Here is a 23,245-nt window from a genome sequence, read left to right as displayed (position 1 = left end):
AAAAATATAAGTACATTTATTTTTAAACCCATCAGTAAAACACAACACTTCTAAGAATTCCAAACCACACATAAAATACACTACAACCAACCAATTCTCTTGGCACAGAATAGCTCAAGGTAAGTACCTTATGTTTTGGCAGACCGGTGTTGTGAAACAAAAGCGTTACCGGGGGTACACATGCGATCACTTTTTGATAGTTCGGTCGTATTAAAGAAACGCGTATCCGCGACAAGAAATGTTACTGGGGCAAAAACACACTTAGCATCTGGGCTAACCAGAGAGAGTTGGGGGCAAAAGTCATAGGCAATACTTTTGTCAAGGCAGACAGAATCATAGAACACTTGCTGACGGAAATACAAAAGTCAATAGGCCAGAGCCAGTGTCAAGTGGAACCGGGTTCCTGTTGTCGAGGATCACACAGTCAGACAGTTCAAGATTCAACGTTGCCAGGAGTACTTGGATATTGTCAACAGAGGAAGCAAAAGTTATAAGAAGGAGGGAAGACAAGGGCAAGCCTTGGAGGCGAAGAAAAGGGATTCACCCTAATTCCTCTAGCAGAACACAGTACCTTATTCAATGAAGAAGCTGGTGTCACGGCAGTTGTTCCTGGTAGTTTCCTGCAGACCCATAGTTCCTAGAGCTTCGGTACAAAGGAGGACGTCTGGAGGGGTCTGCACCACACAGGGATGAAGCCAGCAGCAGCGACGGTGAATAAAAGGTGCGCTCCTTTAAAACAGGAGAGGCTCTTCAGATGGCTATCCGGACCACTACAGCCGTGTGCAGTGATTTTGACCACGAAGAGGATCCTCTGGCTGTGGAAGATGCGCTGGTTATCCCCACCAGGCTCAAGGGAAGAAGACTCCGGACTGGATCTTCTCTGGTCGTCGAAGGGTAGATAGCTCAGGACTGTAGCAGGGCTTCACCGGTACGGGGTAGTTGCAGCAGCCGTCTTCTTCTCCGCTTCTCTTCGGTTCCTTCTAGTTCCAGTGGCGACTCTGACTTCCAGCCCAAGAGTCCTGCCTTTTATGCAAAATCCCCCATTCACACAGCCTGGCTGTCAATCACGCAGCAGGACGGTTGTCCAGCCCGGACAACCACCTCAGCCACTCATGGCAAAGTGCGACTTGGGTTTCCTAGGATACCCTGTGCAGGGGTTGACTACACCCCTCCCTCACATTCAGCCCACCTAGACACCCAGGCGCCTAGAGGAGGGCTTCTAGCAGAAGCCTGCCAAAAGACAGTGAACAAAGAAGGCAAACCTGGTTTGCAGCACAAAGTAAAATACAAGAAGGACTTTAACAATAAGAAATGGCAAATAAACCCAACCGGAGCCAAAAGAAAGACAATTTGGTCAAGCGGGTTTGTGTTCGAGGCTACTATAATAGCCTAAAACAATACCACGTTTATATAATATAATCGCGGTAGAAAAGTTAGGGTAGATACCACTGTCACCAGCCATGTTTAAATGTTAAAAGAGCGAAACAATGCTCTAGGAGGTACAGATAAAAAGTGCTAAGGATTATCCCTTTCCAATACTCCATGTGAGATTCATCACTAACACTGCCTCTGCTGCTGTTATTGACCTCTTCAACAGTCAGAAAATGTGTCCTTTTCTTACTAACCACTCTACAAATATTCAGCAAACTTGACTACTATTCTAGCATACTCCTTGACCTTCCTCTCCTCTACTCCTTCCTTTCTCTAGACCAGCGGTTTGTAAACTTTGGCTGTCCAGGTGTTTTGGACTAGAACTCCCATCATCCCTAACCAGCATAGTTAATGATGAAGGGTGATGAGAGTTGTATTCCAAAGCAGCTGGTGAGCCAAAGATTGCAAACTGCTGCTCTAAACAAAGTCCTCAACTTTTCAACCCACACTCTCTACATCCTACTCAGATCCTCACCCCACTTCTACCTACCAACATCATGATGGTCGGGTTCCCCATGCACAGCTGCTTCTTTTCAAGTTCCTTTTCCTAGTCTACAAAGCTATCAATGGTCTTGCTCCTATGTAGCTGTCTGATTGTATCTCAGTTTACTCACCATCTTGCTCCATCTGATCCTGCTCTGCACTCAATCTCAGTGTCCCATAACCTCCCAGTGCCTCCTCATGCTTCCACTCTTTCTCCCTACTTGACCCACTCCAATCAAACCAACTGCCCTTTACAATCAAAGCCAGCCCAACTGTGAATCTCTACAAAACTCGGCTTAAACTTCACTTACTTGCTAAAGAGGAAACTTCCCATGCACTCTGCCCCATCCTTCCTATCTGACTTCACAAATCACTCCAGTGACACTTAATGACGTAATTTATATATTTATATAGCACTTTTATTTAGTTTGAAGCACTTGTCCCCTTAGGTTAATGTTATCTTTGAAAGTCATCTGTTTCCTTAAATATACATACGTATATGTATATATTTATTCTGTTGGTTTTGTTTTGTCCCTGTTACATGACCCACTTTTGTACGCCCTCATGAACTGGCTCACTGCCTGTGGACATCTTTGTGTTATTGTACAGGCATCCTTCAAGGGAATGCCTCACCCATCTGGAAAGGTATTGTAGATCCTTTCTGATCAAAATTGACATCTGTATTCTTCAAATAAATAGGAACACAAATACAAACCAATGCTTGCAAAGATCAGCTATCTGTACATATTACAAAGCACTCATTTGCCACGGGAGCAATACTGCATTGCTTTTGAAGCTCCAGTGACGGATGCATTGCAATCTGAATATTACACAAAACAAGTTCATTCACATGATTTGCCAGATGCACTGCATCATTTTGGCATTTTCAAACGATGTCGACAATCTTGAAAAAATGCAAAGACAGCTTTATTCCCATTATGCCTATCTTTTAAAATTTCTGGACATATTTTTGGGGCTATTTTTCACACTTGTCTTTGCTGATTTTGGTTAACAATAAATGTAGTTTGAGGAAAAAAAGCAAGGTGAGCTCCAAATTTATCTTTTATAGCAAACAGCAAAGATATTCCAGGAACACATTATATACTATTACCATCAGAATTAATAATAATAATCTTGGGTGTTTTAAAATCCATGATGCACTGACAGATTGGTTATGCCTGATTCCACTTGATGCCACAAACTCCATATGACAGCGCCACAAAATCCAGGTCCATGTGAAATACCAAGCAGCTTTGCATATATCTTCCTCCAATGAATCCAGGAATCTCCAATGACCCAAACAGTCTTCTTGTTGAGCTCCATGCATTAGACAATTCACAAAAAGAAATTGAGCACTTTTTTTCTTTTGCTCTCAAGTTAAACTCCCTCATCACAAACAGAACACCTGGTTGGCTGCGTCTCCCAATGTCCGTGGACAGACACGATTGTCTGTGAGCGCAGCAATCCCTTTCCCCAGCAAGGTGTGAAAATGCATGACAGAGTACTTGAATGGCACATGCTATCCATCTGAGAACAACTCTGTGTCAGCAGATATCAGGCCAGGAGCACAGAGCATCCTTTCGTCTATTTTAGCCATGTTTCTGCAACACACACAGATTGACTCGCATTCAAACATTCATATAATCATCCTCCATTCACATTCACAAACCCTCCATCTAACCTTCTTAACTCAGCTCAACAGTTCAGATGTATTTTTGAGTGCAAAGACACATCTGAACCGTTGCACTGAGTTGCATTTGTGCTGTGAATCAGAGTCTGCTTTTATCACAAGCGACCTCTTCAAAATTCTGCATCAGAATCCAAAGCCATCGCAATCTAAGAAGACATCATGCAAGCATGTTTTTAATAAACCATGTGTATTGTAAAAATCTCTTTTGATTAAACAATAAAACAAACAAAAAAATAAACCATTTTGACACTGTATCAAGTAAGGTAAAACAATATAGTATATACATGTAAAATGCACCACAATATACTAGCACTGTACATGTTTACTGTATGCAAAATTAATTTCTTCCAAATTTTAAGCAGTGGATACCAATACAAAATAGCCTTTAAACTACAAATAAAAGCATTTAAGAAATTAGTAAGATCTGCGAGTGCATTTACAATTGCTTCTGCTAACATTATTTTTATATACTTGGACTAATAGATCAATGTTCTGAATAAAGCTGTTGCAATATGCTTCTACATGTGGAATTGCTACTATTTTCACAATTTGCATAGAACACAGTTAACAATATACAGTACACAAAAAAACAATCTTTTGCAAATGTGTATTGTACTGTGAGATAACTTTCAAAAAGACTCTTAAACTATACTACAAACTAAATGGTAATTTTCAAAACATCTTCACTTTAAATTTGAAAACAGTGTACTTCATTTCTAAAATACACAACAAAATGTTTTGCATAAATTGACATTATTTAAACTACAACTAGCAATTTCAATATTTGCAAATGACAGAAGAAAACAATCTGAACATACAAAAAGCACATCTGACAGTACTATATCTACTTTATAAAGTAGTATTAGTGATATTACTAGGGGCGCTACTACTGTGACTACTGATATTAGTAGTATTACTACTGGTACTACAATTATAATTGGAAATACTACTGCTGTTAGTTGTACTAGGTCTACTATTGGCAATACTAGTACTATTGCTACTACTTCAATGCAAGCACTGCTGCTACTATTACTAGTACCAGTACTAGCAGTGTATTACTACTACTACTGGTGGTACTACTACTGGTGAAGCACAATTATTAAATTAAATATGTAAAACTGTTGATGGAAAGTGAAAGAAAATGCAAAATGTTACACTGCATTCCTCTACTCTTCTCGTGTTACTTCCTCTTGAAGGGATTTAAGGAGGCTTGCAATATGGAATAATACTTCTTAAGTTAGAGAAATGCTCACAAACATTTTAAAAGCAATCTAAAAGAGAAGAGTATTTGCTTGGGAAATCAGCATAAAATAAAACATCATTAGTAAGAAACAACATATTAAATTATTGTAAAAACATGATTTGTCTCTTTAACTTGTACCCACACTCAGGTAATTGTTACAATGTTCCCCTTACTGTATTACTCAAAAGTTGGGCGAGGCTGAACAGACTTGAAAATATCTGCATAAACCTACATTATAGTATTACGAACACTATGAAAATATATCAGTAGTACTAAAGGAACAACACAAAAAATATTCTAAAAAAATAGGGACGATAAGCCTTAGCAGAGCTGACATGGGGTTTACTTGGTTATTGTTTTTGTTCTGTTATATGATATCATTATCAGAGAGTCTAATATTTTTTTTGTTTTGTCAATGTAACTTTGTCAATGTGATCAGTGCATAAAAAGTTGTATAATAATGACACAGTTTAGCGTATGTTCTAGTCTAGTTCTAGTGTAAATATTCTTGGATCTTAGTAGAGGCAAATCAGTGAAACCCCTCTTTGCAGATGGACAATGCATGTAAAATCCACATTCCATTTGCTTTTATATTGATTCATGTATAGACTGATGGAACATGTACCAACATGCCACATGCTCTGAGGCTTCTAATGCCCATTTATTAGATGGCAATCAAGTCTTGTTTTTTCCTCTTTGGCTTCTAGGACTTTTCGTTTTTTCATTCACATTTGAAAGATAAGAAAACTAAAAGTCCCAGAATTCAAATAAAAACAGGACTGGTTGACCCTCTCATGGATTGCCACAGGAAACTTAAGATCACTACAGATGTCTTTTAATGCATGTCATTTTGCAAGGGTTCTCTGGTCTGAGAATATTTAAAGAAGGTGCTGGATGGGGGTCAGGCAGGAATTAGGATTAAATATAATTTCAAAAATATTCCATGGATTATATTCAGGATATCCTGCCATACCATCCAACTGGTCAGTTGGAAACATCTTCCATTTTATCCTAAGCCATAGACGGTTCTATGATGTTACATTGCCAGTTATTTTTTCGATTCGTTTTTTGCTGAAATTCTTTTTTTTTATTCTTCAATTTTTTTTATATTTGGGGGTTCCACCCCAAACCCCCTCTCTCCTATTCTTTGTTCCATATTCCCCATCCCCACCCCTTACATCCTCTTACACAGACCCCCTATATTTTTCGATGAGTTTTTTTTCATTTAAAAATGTTTGGCAAAAACGATTCGAAAAATATACTGCTATTGTAACAACGTCGTACCCCATAGAGATGCCTATTGCATTTTAGGTGTAGAAGCCACAAGTGAAACAATAGTGAAGAAAATGAAAGAGAGGGCCTTTGGCTTAGTACTATTCAGTTTCTCTATTTGCATTAGGTTGTCTTTTTTATTGGTACACCGTAATTGCCATGCATTTTTAACAAGCATTAATAAATGGTACTCCCTTGAATCATCTAACAGACACCACTTGTACATAGGAACAGGAAATGAAACATTTATATAAAAGAGTTTTTCTTTTTCATAGCAAATTAGTTTGTTTATGTTAATGCTGTTTTGTCAATTTTTCCTTCCCTCTTTTAGGCTACAGAAGTGCTTCTATTCAGCAAAGCTTTGACTGCAAGAGAAGCCTGTACCTTGGGTCTCGTGACTGAGGTTTTCCCTGACGGGACCTTCCAGAGCCAAGTCTGGAAAAAGCTTAAATCTTATGGTCAACATCCAAAAGTGGTGTGTATTTTTTTTTTTTTTTTTTTTTTTTTTTTTAGAAAAATGTGAGTGTTTTCATTAAATGTCTTAAAGGAATTGTTGTGGGTCACTCACCTACCCAGTTAACAACCTGCTGTTTTTTCCTGTCAACTTATGAAGATAACAGAGTGTAGTACATAGATGTGATGCGAGGGGTAACCACCTATCCTCTCTTACATACGTAAATCTTATACATTTTGCATACACACACCACACACACACACACACATTCATCAAAACATTCTTAAAATGACTTCATAGCTGCAAGGCAAAGCAACAAAACCCAAAATGTGACATTTTTGGTTTTAAAGCAGCCATAACTTCTCAACCGCCATTTTAGAAAAGCTCTAACTCTGCCACGCCCATGCACTGTTCATGACATCTTATGTTGTGCTAATTGTCATGTTTTTCAAATTCATCTTTGCGGTTGTTGGTGTTTTTATTTTTTGCTGTGTTCCCTTACATGAATTTGAAAGGGCCCTAACCAGTTTTGGGTACTTCTTTTTTTTTATTTGCTGTTTTTCATTGTTTACATTCTGTATCAAGTAGAGCTAAGTGTAGATAGTTTGTGTGGGGGTATGTGGTGCCATGAGCAGCAAATGGCAGTGGGCGAGTTAATGTTGTATTATGAGGTCAGTGGCACTGTTGTTGTTGCTTTAGAATTTTTGGGGGGTTGTTGTTCTGTGTTGTCGTAGTGAGAGTTAACACTGAGCATGGCTGCAAGCAGAACGAGAAAACTGGGGGCTTGGTGATATATGTGTCCAGGGGGCTGGGCCTAAACTAAAGGCCCCTCCCTGGTCAGAGTGGGTTTTCTTGGTCACTGTAAAAAGCACTGGCCCATTGGAATCTGCGTAGATGTATGCAATGATCAGTTACACTATTTAGGATTTGAGGATATTATAGGGCAGGGCGGGGTCGGCTCTTCCCTGCTGTAATACCGTTTAACATGTACACAGTCCCTTTAACCAACTAAGTTTATTTTCAGTTAACTTAACAATAATGTCCCTTTAATCATACGTTTTTACTGATTAATTTTTCTTTAATAAAATACAATATCTCACTGCCAGTGCATATTGGAGATATTGTGCAGGGTACTTCAGAGGCAACCAATGGGCCCACTTGGTGTGGCATCCAGTGATTGCTTTCAACAGGGATTCCAAACCACTTGTTAGGCCAACTAAGCTTGCCGATGGCCATAGCCATCGGTGACTTTGGTTGCACATGAGGAAATAGAAATATAACTTTTATTTGTAAATGCTGTATAGTTTATAGGACAGTCATTCCGTGACTCGGCAAGCCATATTTCTCCAGTCCAAGACAATTTGGATAGCCTTCCATTGATTCTTTTTTTGATTGCACTGTGTGGTATGTGTTTGTGTGTGGAGGGGAGGGGTGTTGTTCAGTGATCCACCTTTAGTTAAAGTCACGTTATGGTTGCAGCGTATGTAATTAGCTTTTAGGTAAACCATGCCCAGTGAGACAATTAGGGCATTTAAGGGTAAATGAGCTAAGTGGCAAGGACAAGGCTGATCATGTTCTAGGCTATGACAGTGTTCATTGGGATAATCCCTGCGCAAAAACTGAGTATAGTCACAGTCTGTGATAAGAGACAATTAGGGCTTTGGGAATGAATGTGGGTAGTTGTCAATACAGGTCAAAAGGCTCTTTCCTACCTACAATGAGTTTCTGGGTCAGATGGAGGAATTAGAGGGAGGACAAAACAAGACCTAGTAAGATCATTGTTTTGTCCTCCCTCTGTTTCCCCCTGCTTGTCTTGTCACGCCTAGAAACACTTGTGTACACGCGTTTTATAAATGCCATATCATATCATATAATCATATAATATATCAGATGAAAAGATGTGTGCGAGTGATAGTTAACACTGGGCATCGCTGCAAGCAGAATGAGAACAATGGGGGCTTGGGGATATATGTATCCATTGGGCTAGTCCTGAACTGAAGGCCCCGCCCATGACAGAGTGTGTTTTCTTGGTTACTGTAAAAAGCACTGGCCCATTGGAATAGACATAGATGTTAGTAATGATCACTTACATTATTTGTGATTGGGGATATTTGTACTATTGGGCAGGGCAGGGCCGTCTCTTCCAGGCTATTGTACACTTTAACATATATACAATTCCCAGAATGTAATTTAGATAAATGTGATCTTCCTCAAGGACTTCTAGCAGAACGTGTAGAAATCTTGAGGGTCACCTCGCCCAATTCCTACACGCGTATCTACTAAATCTCTTCTTATGGCTGTAACACTGTGGTGCAAAGAACATCATTTGTACTCCAATTTGTGATTGGGGATATTTGTACTATTGGGCAGGGCAGGGCCGTCTCTTCCAGGCTATTGTACACTTTAACATATATACAATTCCCAGAATGTAATTTAGATAAATGTGATCTTCCTCAAGGACTTCTAGCAGAACGTGTAGAAATCTTGAGGGTCACCTCGCCCAATTCCTACACGCGTATCTACTAAATCTCTTCTTATGGCTGTAACACTGTGGTGCAAAGAACATCATTTGTACTCCAAAATGCAAGAGATATCAGAATTGACTTTGTTTGCCTCGATGTTTAGTAGACCTGTGAGTGTTTCAACATGTGTGAGTGCCACGCAATCCAGTAGTTCTTGGATAACATTTCGGTCTGCATCCATAATAGCTGAGACTTTGGAACGTGTGGGTGGTAACTGCCTATGCAAGAGAAAAATAGAACTGTTCTCTTTTTGCTTACATATCTTTGAAGAGTCAATTTTGGTTTCAAGAAGTTTGAAAAAATTGATAGTGATAAACCGAATTTTATCTTGTTTGGGAAATTGCTGCAAGCCAATCACAGAAAGCATTGCCCCTTTGACAAAGCCGTGGTCTATGTCAAGAGTGTGTCTCAGACTTACAGCTGTTTGAAAGTGACAGCACACACTTTCAAACAGCTGCATTGACTTTTACAGTTGATTGTGGAATGCGATGGCCTGCTGACACTGGTACTAAGTGATTTAATCGATTTATGAAAAACGATTAAAGAAACGACTGATTTAGAAAGATCTCTCGCCACCGCTCTAAGCGGTCTTTCTAAATCGAACTATCAGCCTCTGCCACACACAAGTACGGCCAGGGGCTGACAGGCTGACGGGCACAGCGAGACACAGAAGAGACATCACCTGCGAGTCAGGTAAGTGTGTGTGTCTGTGTTTGTGCGCGCGTGTATGTATGGTGTGTGTTATGTGTTATGCTGGGAAGGGGGTGGTGGGTGGGGAAAATGGGGTTTGGGGGTGGTGATACAGCCCAATTTACATAAGAACCAGCAGGAGATGGTGGGGGTGGGAAAGGGATCACCTTGGGGGCGGAGTGGACGGGAGCATGTGATTTTGCCGCATTTTAAGACAGAAACAAAAAAGGCCAGAAAAAGGCCGGAAAAAGACACTGTGGCTCGCTGGCACATCTGTCAGTCACTGTAACTTCCTCCGGTGACCCCTCACGTGAGGGTTCACTAGAGGAAGTTACACCGAGGCATCTTTAACCCTCTGCGAACCTGGGGACTCAGTGCCATGTTTCTGTGTTTATAAAAGATGGCTTGAAAAGTACACAATTCAAGCCATCTTCTATAAAGCTTTGCCGACGGACAGAAATGCCTTGGGCGCAGGAACAAATTGTATGGAAATGAGTGACTATTAAAATATAGCAAAATCTTTCACACTCCCCTTAGATCAGCGAAGGAAGTATGGGCAACTCACTACATGGCTACGACCTGAAGAAATTTGATATATATGGGGTTATCCCTTTGCTTTAACCTTTGAGGGAAATGGTGAGAAGTTCAGGATGGAGGACAAAGACATGGCCCCTCAGATTCTCCAAGACTTACAGGGAACCAAGATACCCTCAGATCAGGAATGCCAGCAATAAAATATAAGAAATATTCAAGAGAGCCTTTGCCCAACCAGGAGTAAGAAAGAACATGGTAGGGGCTAGAAAATTCAGGACAAGGAACTCTGCTTCACCCAAGAAGACCCACTGAAGAATTTGTGTCCAGGCATGTTTGTAATGAGAATAACATCAGTCAGCGTCAAGGGCGGACTGACTATGCCTAATGTTGACTACCTCGTATGCACGATGATGAGAGGGGGATGGAAAAAGGGAGGGATGAATTAAGGGGCAAAGGAGACATACTTGAGCTTGTAGAAATGTAGGGGAGGCAAGAGGCAACAGATCACACACCTAGTGGCTGAGGGAGCTCGGGCATCTCATGACTTTAATAAATGTTTGAGCCCAAGGCTATACAGTTCTTGTTTGGGTGTTTTGAAAATTCTTGAGTAAGGTTTGGTGTAGGGGATGAAGGGCGTCAATGGATGAGCAGCTCAAAACAAATAAAGGTAAGTAGAGAGACACAAGGAGGGTGAGGTTGGGGATAATGAGCAGACAACTATCAGGTGGAAATATGAGGGAGACAATGGGTGATATAAAGGTAGCAACTCTTAATGCGAAGGGGCTAAACTCTCCCACACAAGAGATCCCTTCTGACCAGAGCATTTGCATAAAATCATTTATCAATCTTGTTTGTCCAAGAAACCCATAACAGATGAGGATAATAATACCACATAGTAGTGAGAGATAGGTCAACCCTTCTGGGCATTAGAGAGGGGAAAGAATAAAGGGGAGTAGGTATGATTATTGCCAGATCCCTCTCATTGAGAGACACACAAATAAAAAAAAAGTCCTTGAGAGGAGAGTATTGATGGTGAAAGGACTTCTAGAGAAGTCTCTTGTTACAATGATAGCAATTTATACACATAGGCCAACATTCATTTAGTCAGCTTTCCAATAAGTAGAGCAAAGTCAGAAGGTATCCAAATATTGGGGGTTGACTTCAATATGATATTGAACCCGGATCTTGATTGGAAATCATGAAAGATAACAGAGGATAGGAAGACAGAAAAAGAAAATTAAGTGTTTGAACAATGTATGAAAAAGTACCTTTGGAGCGATGTTTGGAGAAATCAACATGCATATCCTGGGAGCACTCCTTTGTTTCGGTTGTGCACAACACCTATCCCAGAATAGACTTTATATGGCTAGAAAATTACAGAGAATATATGATAACTGAGCTAAAAGAGGAAATTATAGCATAGTCAGATGATGATATGGTTATAGCACTACTGAAGCTGGGTCCCTCTTGGAAATCTAGATATATCATTGCAATGATTCACTGTTAAAAGACAGGATATTTAGAGAGTTCATGGAGAAGGAAATTAAGTGATTTTTAGAAACTAACGATACAGGTGAAGTTGCACTGAGAAGTGTTTGGATGCAGCCAAGGCCACCTTCTAGGAAATGATCTTTGTGGAAGGGTCTATGAAGACAAAAGAGAGGGGGATTCTGGAAACGCAATTGAAAGAAGACATACAATTCCTCCAGGCACAACTAAAAAACCAAATAAATATGGACCTAGTGATGCTGGCCATAACAGAAAATAGAAAGGATTTACACCTATTACTTTTGGGGGAAGTACGCAGGAAAATTATTCTGACTAAACAAAATATTATGAAAAAGTGGGTACAATCCTAGCAAATAGATTAAAGATTAGAAGGGCTAACAGAGGGGTAAGGGGGGCATAAGATGGCTCAGGGAGTATAGAAAAGTTGTCAGATGAAATACTGCAACGATTTGTAGAACACTACACTAACCTATACAGGAATGAGGACGTGACCACAACACACAAACTAGAAGAAAATCTAGATTGTGTGACAATTCCTGCGGTCAGGCCTTGACAGGGGAGGGAGTCCAATTCACAACACATCCCAGGGTGCCGCCGTATGTGCAGGACCCTCTCCCCTACCCCACTTACCTGCAGCAATGTCAGCAGAAGACCACAAGGAGCAGCAGAAGGACGTTGCCAGCAGAGACACTGCTGGTGTCACCCATATCTCCCTGGCCACTGAGAGGAGAGAAGAGTAGAGCTGTGAGATGGTGTTAGCGCTGCTCAGGGTTGCACTTCGAAGTGGGGTACGGCAAACACAGCACCACTGGGCCAGACAGCAGAGGATACTGTGGAGGCTCCTGAAGTTGCTGCAGCATCCTGTAGTAGAGCCTGCTTAATGCAGGGCACTCATAATACCAATTAATTTATTAAAGGAAGGCCGAACCATTGGAAACACCACTATCCCACCAGGGAATTCCTTAAGGGGAAAAGACCTCCAGGGCGGCCTGGGAGATATACTGGTCCATCGGAGCCATGCCAGGCTCCAAGCCTGAAATGCTGTTAGACTGCATAGACAAGGGGGCTTACAAGCCCTTATGAAGCCTCTCAGCCCTCCCCAAGGCCTTCCCCGTCACACCCTGGAAGCCAGGTAAGTGGATTGGATAGGGTAAGTGACCAATCTGGGGAGTGGGTGGGGCATTTCAGTAAGTGTGTGTGAATGTTGTTGGGTGAGGACTGGAGTTGGTGGAGACATCCGAGAGACCAGAGGAGACGAGAGCGATGGATTACGGAAGCTATGGATAGAGGGGGTGTGTTGAGCATTTATGAGTGAGTAGAGAGTGTGAACAGTAGAGGTACAGTAGGAGTAGCAACGCGGTAGTGGTGGCAGAGGTGATAGTAGTTGTGGGAGTAGTAGGGTGGTGGTGGGAGTAGAAGGTGGTAGTTGGTAGTAGTGGATGGTAGTAAGTCTTAGTGGGTGGTAGAGTATAGAGGCTGTTGTTGAGACGAGCGATAGTATTGCTAACAGAGTGGTGGTAGTAGTGACAAGGAGTGGGAGAACAGGGGTAGTGGTAAGAGTAGCAGTAAGAGAGGCAGTAGTAGTAGAAGAAGCTTGGAAGAAAGAGGGAGGGAAGTATAACAGCGGAGGTCTCAGGAAGTGGTAATTGGAGGTTGGATTGACAGTAAGAGCAGGAGTAAGAAGAGAAGTGAGATCAAAGGATGGAGGTGGAAAGGCAGGGTGAGAGGTGGATGGGATAAGCAACGTGGTCTGAGGAGATCATCTTAGAAGCCCAGCTTAATAAAGGGTCAGGTAAGAATGTGTATGGAAGAAGGGAGAATGATACTGGGCAAAAGAAGGCACCACCCCGAACCCAAGACTACTAAGCAGGATAGGTTAGGGAGAGTCTAGTAAAATCTCAGGGAGTTAGCCAATGCTTTATTGAAGACACCAATAGTATTAGTCAAAACAACAGACAGAAAAGTGTCCCAGTTGGTAGCTACTAACACCCCATTAAGGACACCCTGGCTAGGGAGGGGGTAAACTGGTGGGAAATAGGTAAAGAGGGACGGCCATAGCACCAAATTCCCGAAGAACCCCTTACTCCTGAGACCTATCCACAAACTCCTTAGAATAACCAATTGTAATTTTAAACAAACACCCTTGGAACGTCTTCCAGCTTCAAGCATGGTGATTTGTGACGAGCCACCCCATCACAATAATTTAGCCCTGCCACTCCTCTCGATCAGGGAAAGAGAGGATCTTATCTCTAAGATTACAGTGGAAGAAGTGAAAATGGCCATCGATAATATGAAACTGGGAACTCCCCAGGAGAAGATGGATTTACAGTTTCTTTTTATAAAACCTTTGGAGAAAGCCTCTGCCCATTCTTAACTAAATAGTTTAATAGTGTAAGAGGTGAAGGGAATATACCAGCTTCCTTCCTTGAAGCCCGTATAACAGTCATGCCCAAAGAAGGCTAACACAGGGCACTTTGCTCAACATGTAGGCCAATTTCGTTTCTAAATATAGAAGCTAAAGTATTCACAAGGATTCTGGCAGTGTGATTGGGGAGAAATAGTCAAGGATCCAATAATTTGCAAAATGCTCTAGAATTGATGTCCTCCGTTGATGTTAAGAAATCAGGTCTAATGGTATTGGCCATAGATGTCAAAAAGGCATTTGAGCTTGTCAGCTGTTCATTTATGAAAACCATGTTACGAAAAACGGGTATGGGACAGACCTGGATGGGATAGATGGAAGTGTTGTATTCCCCCATCTGTTAGAATCCTTGTAACTGGAGTATGATCTGTATCCTTTAAGTTGCAAAAGGGTACCAGACAGAGTTGCTCCCTTTTGCCTTTAATTAACATATTGGTGATGGAAATATGGGCAAGTATATGAAAAGACCCCCAGGTGAGAGGAATCACTGTCCAAGGAAAAGAGCATAAAATAAGTCTCTTTGCAGATGATGCTTTGCTATATGTGACAACCTCCCCGAAGAATCATTCCCACACATTTTAGAAAGAGTTTCAATATATGGCTGATCCTTGGGTTTAAGATCAACCCTGATAAATCCGTACTCTTCTGAAAGAAAATATTTGAGGAGCCTACCATATTAGGTCCAAAAGGCAGTATTCAGATATTTAGGGGTATACATACCCAACCCCAGGACTCGATAGACCTATTTAAAGCAAAGTATCTAACGCTTTAGGATAAAATTCAGAAAGCTATGGCTAGATGGGAGACAATGCCATGGTCCAGGATGGCCAGATTAAATTGAATTAAGATCCCAAGTTTCTGTTGTTTTTTTTTTTAAATATATTTTATTAGTTTCATAACAAACGATAACAAGAAGAAAACAGGCATCAATGGTAATGGTTGAGCATATCAGAATTAAATCCCCAACTCCCCCCACCCCTCCCTCCCTTCCCCCTCCAAGACCACGGTAAATTCTATGTTCGTCATGAGTCCATGCCCGGGCCTGGGTCGCCTTCCCCGGTTATCTCACCCTCCTGTGATTCTGGATATAGCAGGGGTACTGTTAAGGCCACCCAACGGTGTAGCTCTTCGCTAGAATCAAGTCTCTGCACTTGGATCGCCGTCTCCCATGCTGCAGTTTCCGCTGTGATCCACTTTGTAAGATCTCCCCACCATAGGGGCATAGGCGGGCCTCTGGGGCTCTTCCACCCCATGGCTATACGCCTCTTGGCAGTTATATAAATAAGGTCTCTGAGTCTGTTGAGGGGTTTGTTCTCCCTGCTGCGCCCATACCTGCCCAGGATGCATGCCGAGGGTTCGTCCACTTCAATGCCAATGTCTGCACCAGCCACCCTTTCCCTCACTTGAGTCCAGAATTCTCTGATCACTGGGCATCCCCAGAACATGTGGGTCATGCCAACCTTGGGCTCACTGCATTTGGGGCATGATTGGGTGGTCGCACCGGTAAATCTGGATATGGCTTCCGGGGTGAGGTACGCTCTGTTCGTAACATACAGTTGGATGAGCTGTAAGCGGGCGTTTCGGGAGACTTTTTTTGTGGTAGTGGGTTATATCGCCCCAGGCTTTGTCTTCAAAAACCAAGTTCAATTCGGTTTCCCATTTGTCCCGGCATTTGAGGTCATCTTTGGTGGAGCCCCATAGTAGGGCCTCGTAAATATGTGAGGTTTCGTGGCCCCCCTCGGCGGCATTAAGTATCGTTTTGATACACTCGTTTTCATCATTCAGGTCGATAGCGACAGGCCATCTGCTAGTCAGGGCCTGTATGACCGCTGTGTGCAGTAGGAATTGCCCGGCCGGGAGGCCCGTGGCGTCGCAAAGGTCCGGGAAGGCCAAAACCGTCTGTTCCTGGATTAGGTCCCCAAGTGTGGCCACCCCGAAGGGCTCCCATTGTGTACGGGTCTCAAGTTGCCCCCAGGAATGGTTGGACATGAGTGCTGCAATGGGGATCTGTGGGGAGTGCGGGTCCTCTGACCCGACCAGTTTGCAGACCCTTTTCCAGAGTCGGAGTCCCAGCTTAACGAGGTAAGGGCAGTGTTCGAGGGCACTCTTCTTGGTCCACAGCAAATCCCTAGGTAATAGCTGGGGGAGGGCCGGCTGGAGGAGGCGGGTGTCAGTTGTGCTTTCGTCGGCCATCCACCGCACAATGTGTCTCAGCTGGCTGGCTAGGAAATAGAGTTCAAAATTGGGGATCTTCAGCCCACCCCTCTCGTATGGTCTCTGGAGGGTCTCCAATGCCACCCTATGCCTGCCTCCCTGTCAGAGGAAGCCCCTACAGAGCTTGTTGAGGTCTTTAAAAAATGCGGGGGGTATATAGTAGGGAATGTTAGTGAAGTTATGCAATAGGCGGGGCAGGGCGACCATCTTAAGGAGGCCCGCCCTCCCAGCCACCGAGAGCGGGAGCCGTCCCCAAAACTCCATGGACTTCAAGAGAGAGTTTTTGCCTTTACGGTGTTAAGTATATGTTCCGTGCCGGGGTTTCGATGTATGGTTATCCCCAAATATTTAAACAATGTCGCCTGCCATTCGAGCTCTAGGGGAGGGAGGGACCCATAATAATCACTGTGTAGTGCGGCTAGGGGGTAGAGGCAAGATTTACTCTTATTAATCTGGATCCCGGTGTGCTTGTGAAAGCTGTCCAGGGTTTCGAGAATGTAGGGTAGGAGGTGTTCAGGGTCCTGTAAATATAAAAGCGTGTCGTCCGCGTACATAAAGACGAGATGAGTTGTCCCATCTATAGTGATGCCCCCATCTCCATATTCCTGTCTCAGGTAGGCTGCTACAGGTTCGGCGGCGATGATGTACAGAAAGGGGGGTAGGGGGCAACCCTGACGGGTGCCTCTGTGTAGGGACCATTTCGCGGAAAAGGTTCTATTGGTTCGTACCCTTGCGGTGGGGTTGGCGTAAACCAACTGGGTCCATTTCAGAAATACGGGGCCTATTCCCATCTTTGCCATAGTGACATATAGCCATTCCCACCTCACAGAATCAAAGGCTTTGGTGGCATGCAGTGACGCCACCGCGAGTTTCTGTGGTCTTCCCTCGGTACTATAAATAACGTGATGTAGCCTACGCAGGTTCTCAGTGATGGATCGTCCGGGGACGTATCCAGTTGGTCTTGGTGGATCAACAGTGGGATCGCTCTGCGTAGTCTGTTGGCGAGCAATGCAGTGAGGATCTTGCAGTCTACATTTAGCATGGAGAGGGGCCTGTATGAGGCACAATCTGCCCGTCCTTCCCAGGTTTGAGTAGGGGTATTATCACGGCCTCGCTCAGGGAATCCGGGAGGGTGCCACGCTCGAAGGCCTCATTATAGACCTGGGCCAATATAGGGGCGAGTGTTTCTTCATAGGTTTTATAGAACTCCCCTGGGAGGCCATCCGAGCCCGGGGTCTTCCCAGCTGGTAGCGTTCTAATTACCACCTTGACCTCGTCGGGGGTGATGGGCTCGTCGAGGGACTCGGTCAGATGCGAGTCTAGTTTTGGCAAGTCGAGGGCGTCCTCGATCCCCGTGTCAGAGGGGGGGGGTCTCAGAGTACAAATTATGGTAGTAGCTAGAGAAAACCGAGTTAATTTCCTGTTGGGTATGCACGGTAGTGCCGTCCGGTGCGAGTATGTGGCATATGGGTGGCCTGGGGGTTTCTCTTTTGTAGAGCCAAGCTAAGAGTTTTCCGGGTTTGTCCCCCAGGGCATGGACTCTCTCCGTGTGTTTGGCGTAGCTTAGTTTACCTAGGGCTTCCCAGTGCTTTAGGCAGGTTTGTCTGAGTTCGGAAATTTTAAGTAAATGGTCGGGAGATGAGTCAGCCCTGCCCTCAAGGGCACGCAGGTCTCCCTCGGCTCGTTCCAACAGGGTTGTGATGGATCTCTGGGCACCCCCAACTGCTGCGATCATCTCACCCCGCATGACCACCTTATATGCCTCCCAGGCAGTGCTTATGTATTTAACACTATGTAGGTTGTTCTCCCAATATTCTTCGGTCTCGTCTCTTATGTGCTCTCTGAATGCTGTATCAAGTAGAGCTTCGGCTCTCAATCTCCACCTGGGTATGGGGGGTCTAGGCGGGAACACCTCCCAGGTGACCAACAGGGGAGAGTGATCGGACAGCACCCTCGGCAAATAGTGCGCGTCAACAAACACAGACTGCTGTGTCTGGCTGAGAAAAATGTAATCTAACATGGTATGCACGGCATGTGGTGGGGAGAAGAAGGAGTACTCGCGTTGCCCCTGGTGCTGGTCCCTCCAAATATCACTGAGTTGCAACTGGTGGACTATTTTGGAAAGTATTTTGGCCAGAGGGGAGGGGCGGTCGTGTTTGTCGTCGGATCTGTCCAGCAAAGGGTCAAGGGTTCAGTTATGGTCGCCCCCCCATATCATAATTCTGTCCATATATGGGATGAGCTGTGTATAGAGGGAGTGGAAGAAGGTAGTTGCGTCGTGGTTGGGTGCGTAAGTGCTGACTAGGCATAGCTCTTTGCCTTCGATAGAACCACAAACCACAACCATTCTCCCCTCGTTGTCTGATTTAGTGCTAGTAAGCCTGAAGGGGACCGTGGGGGCAATCCAGATCAGGACCCCTCTAGCATAGGAGGAGTATGTGGAACCCACTAAGGTGCCACGCCAGGTTTTGGCCAGGGCATCTTGCTTTTTTGCAGAAAGGTGAGTCTCTTGGAGCGTGGCGATTCCGATCTTGCATCTCTTCAAGTAGGATTGGACGCGTCGTTGTTTGACGAACCTGTTCAGGCCTCTAACGTTCCAAGTAACAATCTTTACTTGGTCAGCCATAGGTGTTGCGTAGACGGACGTGTGGGGCCAGCAGGACTCTGAGTCTTATTAGTGCAGAAATGCATGACAAGTGCTTCCGTGGTCTTGGTAATTCCCGTTTATAGTTCCCAACTGTAGCAGTAACTCCCCGTTTCCCACCCCCCCATTAACTGTAAACAACCCGAACATAGAACTAGCCCAGCGAGGTCACCCTCGTTATGACAATCCCGTTTCCGCTCCGTAGGACCGTGCATAGGTCACCAGGTGCCCTACGGGTGGGTATGTACACCCAAAAAAAAGGAAAGAAATTTCCCAGGGGTTGGAGTGAACCTTGACTCCAGTGTCTCCATGTCAGGATCCAATCAGCTGTGTGGGGGCTCAATTCACCCGCTGGCGGTGGGTGAAGGCTGCATGATTCCTATCGAGATGGCGGGAGAAACGTTATCTAGGTTTCCGCTTTCTTTCCTCGATGTCAGGTATTTGCTGCCCGTCCATCCAGTCTCTGGCCTGTGTCGGAGTGTCGAATAGGTGTGCCCTGTTGTTGTGCAGCACTTTAAGTCCTGAAGGGTACAGGAGCATGTAACGCAACCCAGCTGCCTTCAGTCTGGCCTTTGTGTGTATAAACTGGGCTCTGTTCATTTGAACCTGGAAGGTGTAGTCACGGTAGATTGCAATTGTGGCGGAGTCCCGTTTGATTTGGCCACCTGCTCGGGAAAAGGCTAGGATTACCTCTCGGTCTCTGTAGTTAAGGACTTTTGCTATCACCGGCCTGGGTGGAGCGCCCGGTGGAGGTTTTTTAGCGAGGGATCTGTGGGCCCTTTCAATGGAGAAACCTTGGGAGAGTTTGCCAGCTCCCACCTCCTGCAGCAGGAGGTTCTCAATATAGTTAGTGGGGTCGGAGCCCTCAATACCCTCAGGCAGCCCAAGGAGACGAATATTGTTGTGACGGGCTCTCCCCTCCACTTCCTCTGCCCTGTCTTCCAAGTTCTTGACCCTTTGTTGGAGCTCGTCTACGTCTCGGAGGAGGTGCATTTTGGATTCGGTATTTTCTTTGACCTGTGTTTCGAGCGCCTCAGTCCTGCCGGCCAAGGAGCGGACATCTTGGCGCAGAAGGCCCAGGTCAATGGCAACGGCATCGATTTTATGCTCCATCGTTGTTTGGAGAAGTCTGATGGCTTCGAGGAGCTGGGTGTTAGTGGGTTCGGGTATCGTCGTTGCCGTAGGGTCCGGTTGAAGATCTGTGGGCACACAATTCGTGCTCTCAGGGTTCGGAGATTCGCTGGCTGCGTAAGTGTCCATGGTGGTCTGTCGTTGCTTGGGCCTGCCGTTTTTACCAGCCATCTTGTGAGCACACAGTCCACTCACGCCGAGGGTGCAGGTGGTAGGCCGCTAGTCAGAGGCACGGAGGGGTGCCTTGCACTGTTGCTGCAGGGCCCGGGGCCGAAGTGAAGGTGTGAGGGGGGAGAGGCCTCAGCCAAGCGAGGCGGGAGACAGCGCCCGCTTCAGGAGTCAAGGAAGGGGATAATGCTCCGATCCCTCACCGTGTTGCAGCGGCTGGTACCCCCTTTCCGTGGTGAGTGAGCAGTGGGGCCTTTGGGCGGCGATATCTGGGAGCCAAGGTGGGGCTCCGTACATCCGAGGAGGCAGGCGACAGGCCCGGGGAGTTCCGCAGTGCCCGCACCCCGTCCTGTGGGTGTAGTCCGTGTGGGGGGCGGGTAAGCTATGGCCGCCCGTGGGCTCACCAGCTCTTGTGGATGTACAGTGCGTCGGGCCACCCTCGGTGTCGGCTGAAGGGCGCAAGGTGGTGGGGTCAGCTTCAGCGACACTCCCAGGCGTAGATACGCGTTGGCGGGGGGGGGGTCGAGGTCCCAGCAATATGCGGTCGCAGGTTCTCTATCGCTCCGCTCCGAAGAGAGAGCCAGGGCCGGTTACCCCCCGCCCCGCTCACCTTCGCGGCTCCGGCCAGCCGCAGGTCTTGTCAGGGCTCCGCGGTCATGGGCAGGACGCTGCTGGATGGATGCCCAGGGGGCGGCTCGCTCTGTCTACGAGCACAGTTGCTCCGCTCCTCTCTCCCCCGACCCTGGTGCAGGCCGGCTGGCTGCTCCGGCTCCCCAGCGGGCTCCGATGGACGACATCCTCCGCGGTGCAGGCACGCTCCGGTCCCTCGAAACTCAGGACGCGAGAGCCGCCATTTTAGTTCTCGGCTCCAGCACTTCACACTCGACGTATGTCGGCGTTGGTGGTCTCCAACCGTCTGAAAGACGGATCAAACGACTGCTGATGGGATCCGGCGACGAATGGTGCAAGTTGCAGCTTTGAAAAGTTAGCAGAAATACATGAAAAACAGCTTATGATGGCACATCGGCGCAGAGCTCACAGGAGATACGTCCGCTCTACATGGCAGTTAGCCACGCCCCCTCCAAGTTTCTGTTTTTATCCCAGATGTTGCCAGTAGATATGTCCCATTCGTTCATACAGATGGTTCAAAAGGCCTTGCTGAGGTTCGAGTGGGAGAAGGCAAGACCAAGAATTGCATACGATACACTTACTCTCCCCAAGGAAATGGGGAGAGTGAGACTTTCAGACTTACAGCTGTATTTTAGGGTGGTGGTTGACCATGTGAATCTACAGACAACTAAACAATTGTTGCATCTGAAAAACTCAGTATTGCCCCCGTGACTCTGGGTGACTGGCTATGGGTGCTAGAGGCCAAAATAGCCAGGAGAGTTATTCAACCTCCCGTCCTCTCAGTTTTATGTAACATCTCGAAAGAAGATAAACGCACAAGGAGGCTTACCTCATGGACCTCATCTTTACATTGTATCTGAGCACTACCTCTAAGAGATCAGATCAATGACCTGCTAAAATTTCAATCCTGGTTTGAGTCAGGACTTGAAAAAGCAGGACAATTATGGATGGGAAGCATATCCTCTGACTAGCTGGGTGAACTACAAATCCTCTATCTGCCAATATTTAGATACTTCCAACTAACGGGTGCCCTAACTGACTCAAAATGGGAAAATAACCCACAGAGGGACCAAAACTCATAATTACAAAGAGAGGGTTAAAGGGACTTATAGTGAATCTGTACCAGGCTCTATTGTTGGCAGAGCACAAAGATCCTTTGAAAATGGGTTACAGTAGGGCAAAGATCTAGTAGAAGTCATTTAAGACAAAATGTGGACTATGATTTGTCACAAGTTATACCACTTCTAGATCTCACTGAAAAACAAATGGCAAGCAATTAATTACTGTGTATATGGCATTATCCTCCATTTGGATTAGAAACAAGTTATCCAGAGATAAACCATAATTGTTGGAAGTGTGGGCAGAAGAATGGTAGTTACTGGCATATATTTTGTAGGAATGCAGGCAAATCCAGACATTTTGGAAGGAAGTACTGTTTGGATAAGGTGTCTCGATGGGATCTTGAGAGTCGTAACACCTCTATTACTACTTTTTGGTGTTGTCACGTCTCCTCCCACTGTCTCACCACTTCCCAGGCCCGCATTAGCCACGCCTCACAGACCCGCATCCAACACCTTTTCCCCTGGTCCCACACATGTCACCCCTCAAGTTCCCCACAGCCGTCGCCACCATGCACACACTCTGCGGCAGCCAATATCCAGGCTACGACCTTTTTAACATTGGCATTTACCTTGGCGCTTACATCTGAAGCAGCGCTGGTCTACGAGCGCATGGAGACATTCTACGAATTTACGGCGGTGCTCCGACATGAACACACAAAGTGCCTCCAGTCATGTGACCTTACGCCGGCGGCTGTCTCCCCTCACAATGAGGGTCACGTGACACGATTCCACGTTCCCTTGTGACGAGTGTAACGTGACCATTTCACACAGTCAAAAGGGCAAGGGAAACGCGAAGTGAACGCTTCACAGCTGCTTCATCAGAGTGCTGCACGGCGTTTTTGATCACTTTGGATTTTTGGATTTCATGACTACGGAACGTTCTACGGATTGGATTGCTCTTCCCTACTGTTAAGTTGAACTGTTGTCCTCCGGTACTACGACCTTTGGGTTTGCTATTTCGGATTTTTGAACTTTGGACTTTGGTGTATTTCTTCTGGCTACTGACCTTGGATTGTTAATTGGATTGCTCAAGGATCATCCACTGTACTGCCCATTTGGCTCAGGTGTTTTCCACCCAGAGTGCTGT

General features: G+C 45.2%; 1 protein-coding gene across 1 annotated transcript in view; it reads left to right on the top strand.

Moving 5' to 3' along the window:
- The window catches only part of LOC138480608 (enoyl-CoA delta isomerase 2-like), a 260,827-nt gene that overhangs the window by 222,592 nt on the left and 14,990 nt on the right, over positions 1-23,245 (top strand). The window contains exon 4 of the mRNA XM_069612311.1: positions 6,451-6,594. Coding sequence (XP_069468412.1) covers positions 6,451-6,594 — 144 coding nt within the window. The remainder of the gene's footprint in view (positions 1-6,450; positions 6,595-23,245) is intronic.

This window comes from Ambystoma mexicanum, chromosome 5p (assembly GCF_040938575.1).
Source record: "Ambystoma mexicanum isolate Mex_15411 chromosome 5p, UKY_AmexF1_1, whole genome shotgun sequence".
Classification (NCBI taxonomy): domain Eukaryota; kingdom Metazoa; phylum Chordata; class Amphibia; order Caudata; family Ambystomatidae; genus Ambystoma; species Ambystoma mexicanum.
This window is presented reverse-complemented; position numbering and strand designations above follow the sequence as displayed.